General features: G+C 50.4%; 1 protein-coding gene across 1 annotated transcript; it reads right to left on the bottom strand.

Annotated features, from left to right (window-relative positions):
- Positions 1 to 5,136: 5,136 nt before the first annotated feature.
- Positions 5,137 to 6,899, bottom strand: LOC125519413 (RING-H2 finger protein ATL46-like). Its single transcript, XM_048684226.1, has one exon. The coding sequence runs from the start codon at positions 6,510 to 6,512 to the stop codon at positions 5,286 to 5,288; it is 1,227 nt and encodes a 408-aa protein (XP_048540183.1). The 5' UTR covers positions 6,513 to 6,899; the 3' UTR covers positions 5,137 to 5,285.
- Between the last annotated feature and the right edge of the window lie 749 nt (positions 6,900 to 7,648).

Raw genomic sequence — 7,648 nt, 5'->3', positions numbered from 1 at the left:
ACCAGGCCTCGCAGTGCACGGGCTCCAGCATGCATAGGGTCGTCTCCGTCCAGGACCACTTCTGGCCGACCAACGCAGGGTTCCATGGCGCAGGCTCCTCCTCTTGCTGTTGCACGTCCTCCATGGCCTCCTCCTTCACCACAACGTTGAACTCCGTGGTGGCAACGTCGCCGGCCGTGGAGAGGGCTATGATCTGTTCGAGGCCCTACCATTGGGCCTCATCGTGGGTGTGGAGGGAGTCCCCCCATGACCTGCCTCACCAGCTCCTCCTCCTCCTCGGCCGTCATCGGAGCTGGCGATGGCGGGGACGGCGTCGGCGTCATGCCACAAACCAACCTACGTCCGTGTGGCTGGGGAGGGCTAGCGGCACGCACAGCGTGGCGGGCTCGGAGCACGACCGACAAAGAACGGCTGTCGTTGCAGATCGTGCTCGTGTCCCATAGAGGTGAGTCTGGTGCGTACATCCAGTCCTTGACGAGATCTAGCAGCATGCGGGCGCGGCGGCGGGCGATCTCTTCACGCCAGGCGCGGCCGCTCACCGGGATCGGTGGGATAGGCACCCGATCGGCGGAAACATGTCGGTTATTGGGAAGGTGCACGTCGGCCCATAGCAACGGCGTGCCCGTCTCCTAGTAACATTTGCAAATCTCCGCCTTGACGTACGGCCTCAGGCGAGGTCCGGCCGCCGGCGGTGCGATGTGAAATGCGGGTGTCGGAGGTGCAGGTGGTGGAGCTGGAGGTGGAGGGGTGGAGCGGCGACGACGACGGCAGGAGGAAGAGCCAGCCTCGTGGTCGTTCCTGCCCTTGCGGCCGGAGATCCAGTGCCATCCCATGGTGGCCAATAGCAAGGTGGAGCTAGTTTGGATAAGCCGAGCGTGTCGGGCTTTGAGGAGGCACTCGTCACCGGAGTGGGGAAGTGGAAGGGTGGACTCCCACCGGCCCATGGCTTCAACATTAAAAAGAACGGTGACCGCTCGGCCTAGGTGGCTGCCAGGCCATGAGCAACCCGGCCAGGATGGCCCAACCCGACCCGTCCTGGCCCAAAAAAGCCCGATCTGACCCGACCATGCCCTTGGGCCGGGCCTGGGCCTAGATTTTGATCCCGATGGTCAGACCGGACCTGTCGTTTTTGCAGTTTAAGGTAAAGGCCTGGCCCAAGGCCCAACAGGCTTTTTGCATGATGGGTCAGGATTGGGCATGATATTTAGGCCCGGCAGCCGGGCCAGGCCAGGCTTGGGCCTAAGTTTTCTGCGTCGGGCTTTGGTAGGCCTGGCCCGAAGCCCGGCCCAGCCCGACGGATGGCTAAGTATAGTCTGGATCCAGTCCGCACTAAGGATGGCAATGGGTCGGGTTTGGATCGGGTTGAACAATATTAAATCCAAATCCATATCCATGAAGACAGTCTTTGCCCGCCCATGAAAAAAATCCATGGGTGAAAAATTGTGTCCATGTCCAAATTCGATGGATATCCATGTCCACTGGATATCCATTGGGTCCTCTCGAGACACATAAATAAAACTTAACACAATATTAACATAAACTCTTCCATTCTTCACCTCGTGGCAGGCTAGGCTTCACTTATGGTAAATCAACATCCAGTAACAACCTAAGATCATTTAGTATTTCTCTAACAGATGAGAATGACGAGTCATTTAAAAAGGAGATAAAAATAAGGAAAAGGGTGTTGGAGTATGTTACAGAGGGGATTGACTGTCAACTTATAAAAGTTACGATGGGGATTGTGTGATTTCTTATGCATGTTTCAGATAAAAAAAAGTGTAAAATTGTCGTGGGACATGTGAACGTGGGGCAGGGATGGCAGATTTTTTCCCATTAAGTCATACTATCAAGTCGGGTTTGGGTATATCCATGGGTACAAGATTATATCCATGCCCTACCCACGAACAATCGGGTCGGATTTGGGCGCCGCCCATGGACACAAAAATATATCCAAACCCTATCCATTCGGGACGGATAATGGATATCCATATCCATGGATAAAATTGCCAACCTTAGTCCGCACACACGTCGTCCTCTTAGAGGGCGTGCCTATTAACTTCTCTCTGTGTTCTGGATGCACTTGGACCCTAACATCTTTGCCGATGGCATGGATCTGGAAGTGAGATCTCTTGACACGGAGAAAATGAAGCATTCCTCCTGTATGGTTCCTCCTATGGCCACCACAAGCTATGATTCGGCTACAGTGGGAAAAAAGTAGCCGAAACAACTTCCCTGATTTCAGCAGAAAACACCAGAACGTTTATGACACGATCGTTCAATCATGGCGAAACTCAAACCTTTCCTCTCGTCCGTTTGTAACACGCACGAAGCTGGCCTTTACGCTGCATATGAATCCAGAAGCAACGGACCACCGTGGCGAGCTTCACGTAGAGAACAGTGTTTGCGCAGACCTGCCTCGTCCGATCTGAATATCTGATCTTACCGGTAGGGGACCTCGAGCGAGCCTGTGAATCCTGAGACTTGGGCACTCCTTCACACAAAAAGATTCTCTGGGGCTTTGTCCTGAATCTGGGAGTAGAGGTCTGAAGAACAAACTACTGGAGCTGCTTCAGATGCCAGAAGAACAACCCACTGGAGCACTACAGATCTGGTAATTAACAATAATAACACTCTGGACCGGTGTTAATTAATTGTTGAAATGCCAGGTGTGAATTGGCAGTGCATGGACTCACAAGCCAGATCTGAATGCAAACTGCCGGAGTGGTAGATTGCAGATGCTGCCTGCTTGATCTAGTGGATGCATTGCCTTCAAAAATAAATAAATTCCGTTTCAAAAAAAAATTAGTGGATGCTTGAGAGGCCGGCACTTCTTATCGCTTTCCGGTTAAAAATGATGAAAGAGCACACAGGGAAATGCATTTTGGCACTTAAAACCCGCATGATATGATACTGACCTCCACCTGACGAGGCGCCTTTGCAAGGACAAGTCGCCTATCAGGATACAAGTTTGATGTCAACTCTTCAGTTGGATAATGTTCGGCCGGCCACTACCAACCACAAGGTGCAACAAGCAATAAGAGGACAGCTTCAGTTACATATCAACTCTTACAGAAATGTTGACATTAAGCACAGAGAATGGCATTAAACACCAACAGGAGGCCCTTAAACAAAGACGGAGCACCAAAGCAAAAGGTGTTTACACCTATTTTACCAACTTGTCAGTTGGATGCCAAGAATTTGGTGCGGCTTACATTTGTCAGACAGGTCAATCAGATGATTCAATCTCACAAAATTATTAGTTAGAGCAACAAAGAGATTAGAGTGTCCGAGGTGGCAACAGTAAATGTGTTGAAATTATGGGTTCAGAAATATTACTTCTGACAAAAAATACATTACAGTTAACAAGCAAGAACATACAAAGGTGGCATCTGTCAAATATATTGAAATCTAGGAAAATTAAATGTTGCCTACTAAGCTGGCATAAGGAATATCTATACTCTGATCACTAAAGGTTTCTGGCAGCCCAGGAATGAAGCAAAGGATGATGCGTTGCTTTCGCTTGTTCCAACCTTTTTGCTTTCTATCATGATAAAGAAAACTATATTTTCTTTTGTGCGAGTAAAGAGATTCTTGAAAGGGGAATGTAAACCCCCCAAAAAAGTGTTCATCAAAGGAGAAGACTTTGAGAAAGGCAGCAGATGACTGGTGAACTAAAGGCAAAAGAAATATGCTCAGCTGGAACTTAAAATAAGTAAAGCCTCTGATAAAAGATTACATTCTCAATCATGAGAAGTTCATATGTCTGTAGATGTCCATCACTGCGAATCAGATGTGCAGATGGGGGAAATACTAGGAACCTACTGGCTACTACCCACTGGCATCAGTTCAGATTTTAGGAAGCAATCCACCATGGACCTCAATTTACAAATGTAAAACAAGACACTTGGCAATTGTTCTGCTTGTGAGTCAAGTACCTAACTCAATCCTCAAAACAAAACAAAAAGTACCTAACTCAGGACAGCCAGGACCATAAATGTACATCAGCAATTTCACTGATGTGCCTTTGGCCTAAAATTAGTAGATGTAAGCTCATTTGGAAACACAGAAGAAAGAACATGTGCAATATCTGAAAGTTGGCTGACTACAAGTATCATCAAAGGAAATAAGCCAAATCATAAGCAGATGTAGCTCATCAGGAAAATAATTGGTTAGATACGAGAAATAAGCCAAATCATAAGTAGATGCAGTGGGCTCTTGTAAATTACAGTCATGTGCAATTTATAAAAGTTACAAGTGATTTTTTTTAAAAGAAATCAATTCCTTCCAGTTATGCGTTAACAGTTGCTCGTAATAGCAATATGGGTTTTGCTCAGCCATATGAAGATTAGTGAATCAGAAAGGTATTCACAAAGGGGTATGCAACAATTCAGATAATGAACCGCATGAAAATTCAATAGATACTATGAGTTAGACCTTGTGTCCTTGTCCCAAACCCAGAAATAATCTCAAGACAGTGTCCTTGTCTTCCTAACTTATCCAGTGAGTGCCCGCCTACTCCTACCTCAGTTGTTTCTGTAGCAGCCCCAGAGAGTGTCCTTCCCTTTAATGAGCATCATAAGTGTCTCGTCTATGCATCACAGTTAGGCACAATCTCAAGACATTTGCAGTTTTGCACCATCCTCCAAACTGAAACAAGAACCCAGATCAAAGAGCTACTTAATGCTAACCAGTAACCACCGATAAGATATCACCATATTTGAGTTGTTGGTTTCATTTAGCCCTAAGCATTATCCCTATACAAAAGAAGATTCCTCACAGCACCCTTCTATGCGATGACATATAGTTTAAATTCTAAAATTACAATGTTCTTTCTCCTGCATGGTTCGGAAGAAAAAAAATACAATGTTCTACAGTTCATGAACAGTTTCAGATGATCTAATTAGTACTGAAGCAAAACTCAGGTAATATTGATCTTATCATCTACTGCAATAGAAAGAATGACAAGATTGGTACTAAGAAGTCAATGCTAACTTTACTTTGAGCATTCTTGTAAGTAAAGCTTCAGGAATATGAAGATAGCTTCAAACCGATACAAGAACAGAAGCAAAGCAGCATGCACCAGAAATCACATGATCCCTAAGCTATCACAAATTGGCGCAATACAGTAAGGTGGCATGACTACGAAAAACTTATCTCCCCATGAGATTAACCAATACCAATTAAAATCTGAATATGAAAATTAGACTAGAATAATTATAGGTAAGAAATTAATGGAGTGGTACTAAGAAGAGAAATATTAGCTAGTATCACATTACAGAGTCACATCACATGTTCAATTTATCCCCGGTGCCACCTCTCTTCATCCATGGAAGGCTCCCCGCTTCTGAACAATCATCTGAGCCGGCCGGTAACTTGCCCTTCAGATTAGACCACTGCCAAATCTTGGACATGGAGAAGCTCTCCCCTTTGTTCCGTGCGCAAATTTTCTTTCCCTCCATAATGTCGGCATTCACACAACTTAGACCCGGAGGTCTTGTTCTCATCGCACCATTTCTTGTTCGGCCCGGCTGGAGAGCCACCTGAAGCTCAGAAGTCCCAAGAACATACTGGTAGGTGCCCATAGAGAAGCATTTCCTTGCATCCAAACTGCTGCTGCTACTCTCTCCTTCCTCCCTCCTCAGCACAGCAGAATCGCCGTGTCCACCTTCAACAGCACCCTGGGTGCCGACATTCTTGAACTTGCCGAGCCTCACCGGGAACACTCTTTTCTCGGCCACCGGCGTCTGCAACCCCTCCGAGGACTTCTGCGCGGGCAATCCGAAACCATCCTCGCAGCACTCCGACAGCCGCCCTTCCTCCAAGCCCTCATCGAAATCGAACATCGGGTTATTCTCGGCTGTCAGCCCTGGGGCGAAGAGCACCCCGCGGCAGAGCGGGCACGTCGAGTTGGACAGCAGCCATGTGTCGATGCAGTTCAGGTGGAAGGCGTGCCCGCAGAGCGGCAGCAGCCGGAGCCTGTCCTCGGCGTCGAATTCGCACAGGCAGACGGCGCAGTCGAAGGGCTCCTTGTCGCCGCCGCCGCCGCCCACGACGATCTCCCGGTAGGAGAAGACGGGCAGCGCGTCGATGAAGGCCTGGTCCAGGCCGGAGTCGTGGAGGTGGAACAGCTGCTGCAGCTGGCGCTGCAGCGCCGCGTCGGCCTCCCCGGGCCCCTGCCCCGCCGCGGCCGCCGAGCCGCCTCGGCGGCGGTGCTGCTTCTTCATGAGCAGGCGCACGAGGAGGTGGAGCAGGCCGGAGATGAAGAACACCACCGCGAGGATGACGATGATGAAGAGCACCGCGGGGCTAATCTTGCCGCCACCCCCGCCGGAGGAGCCCTGCTGCGCCTGCGGCAGCGGCGCGGGCGGCGGCGGGGCGGCAGCGGAAGCGGGGTATGAGTACGGGAGCTCGTCCCTGGCGACGAAGGCGCCATGGAGGCGGCGCGGGTAACCGTACGCGGCCGCCGTCGCCGGCGCGGAGGATCCGGGCGAGGACGAGACCGCTTCAGCCATGTCTCCTACAGGCTCCGCCACCCCCGCATCTCATCTGATCCGACAGGCCAGAGATGCGATCTTTGGCGAGGAACCGGCAGCAATCCCGGCCGAAAAGGAGCGCAAAAGCGGTGGCGGGAGGGCACCTAAAAGCGGGCGGCTGGTGCGGCCCGGGGGGAAGCGTCCAAGGCGCTAGGGACCAAGAAACCCCCGGAGGCTTCCGCCGGTCGGAGGGCGGGCAGGTGGACACGCCGCGGATGGGGAGGAGGCGGAGGATTGTGGTGGAAATCGGTGGCTGTGTGGGGAGAAGGGGGAGGAGGAGTGGAGGGGAGTGGTGGGAGCGCACGAGCTGGGGCGGGGGAAAGGCGAAAGCGACGGCGGTGGCGAGCGGTGGCGTCGGCCCTGGGCTGGGATTGGGAGGGGCTCGGTGGAGTATATTTTTGTGGTGGTGCGGTCGCTTTCAGCCGCAACGATCGTTGGAAGTCGCGGTCGCCCCCGGTTGCGCTTGCGAGGACAGTAGAGGCGACGCGATGGGCCCGTGCCCTGCCGCCCAGTGCAGGTGGGGGCCGTGGCAGCTTGCTGCCCTGTCCGGTGTTTGTTTGAAATGGCTATGCCACTGCTGCTGCTCTTGGACTTGGCTCATCGGTAGACCCACACCAGACGGGCCCGGGCCGGTGTATCATGCTAGCACCGTGTAAATAGAAAGAAATCTCTACTATTAACTCAAAATCAGATCATATTTTACCAAAATCTCGCCTCAATCAGAACCTTCCTGTCTCCCCCCTACCCATACTCATATAGATCAAATCTTACCAAAATTTCACGTAACTCAAAACCTTCCCTTTTTTTCTCTCCCTACCCATACTCGAATAAAATCTAAAATTATCATAATCTAAAATATGATGGGTAAGATCTATGTCAGACCCCATTGGTACTGAACCACTAGACTGCATATGCCACCATTGCAGCGGAAAGACAATTAGTTGGTCGAATTAAGTACCTCAAGGAGAGAGTATGGAGTAAGGTGAAGGGCGGAAGGGGTGGATGGAAAAAAAATCTTATCTTATGGGGGCAAAGAGGTGCTCATCAAATCTGTCGCTCAAGCAATCCCCGTTTATTCGATGTCTTGTTTTAAACTTCCCCGAGGGTTGAGTCAG

This window comes from Triticum urartu, chromosome 7, assembly GCF_003073215.2.
Source record: "Triticum urartu cultivar G1812 chromosome 7, Tu2.1, whole genome shotgun sequence".
NCBI lineage: Eukaryota > Viridiplantae > Streptophyta > Magnoliopsida > Poales > Poaceae > Triticum > Triticum urartu.
This window is presented reverse-complemented; position numbering and strand designations above follow the sequence as displayed.

Coding starts and splice junctions, on each gene's coding strand:
- LOC125519413 (XM_048684226.1), bottom strand. CDS start 6,512: ATGGCTGAAGCGGTCTCGTCCTCGCCCGGATCCTCCGCGCCGGCGACG.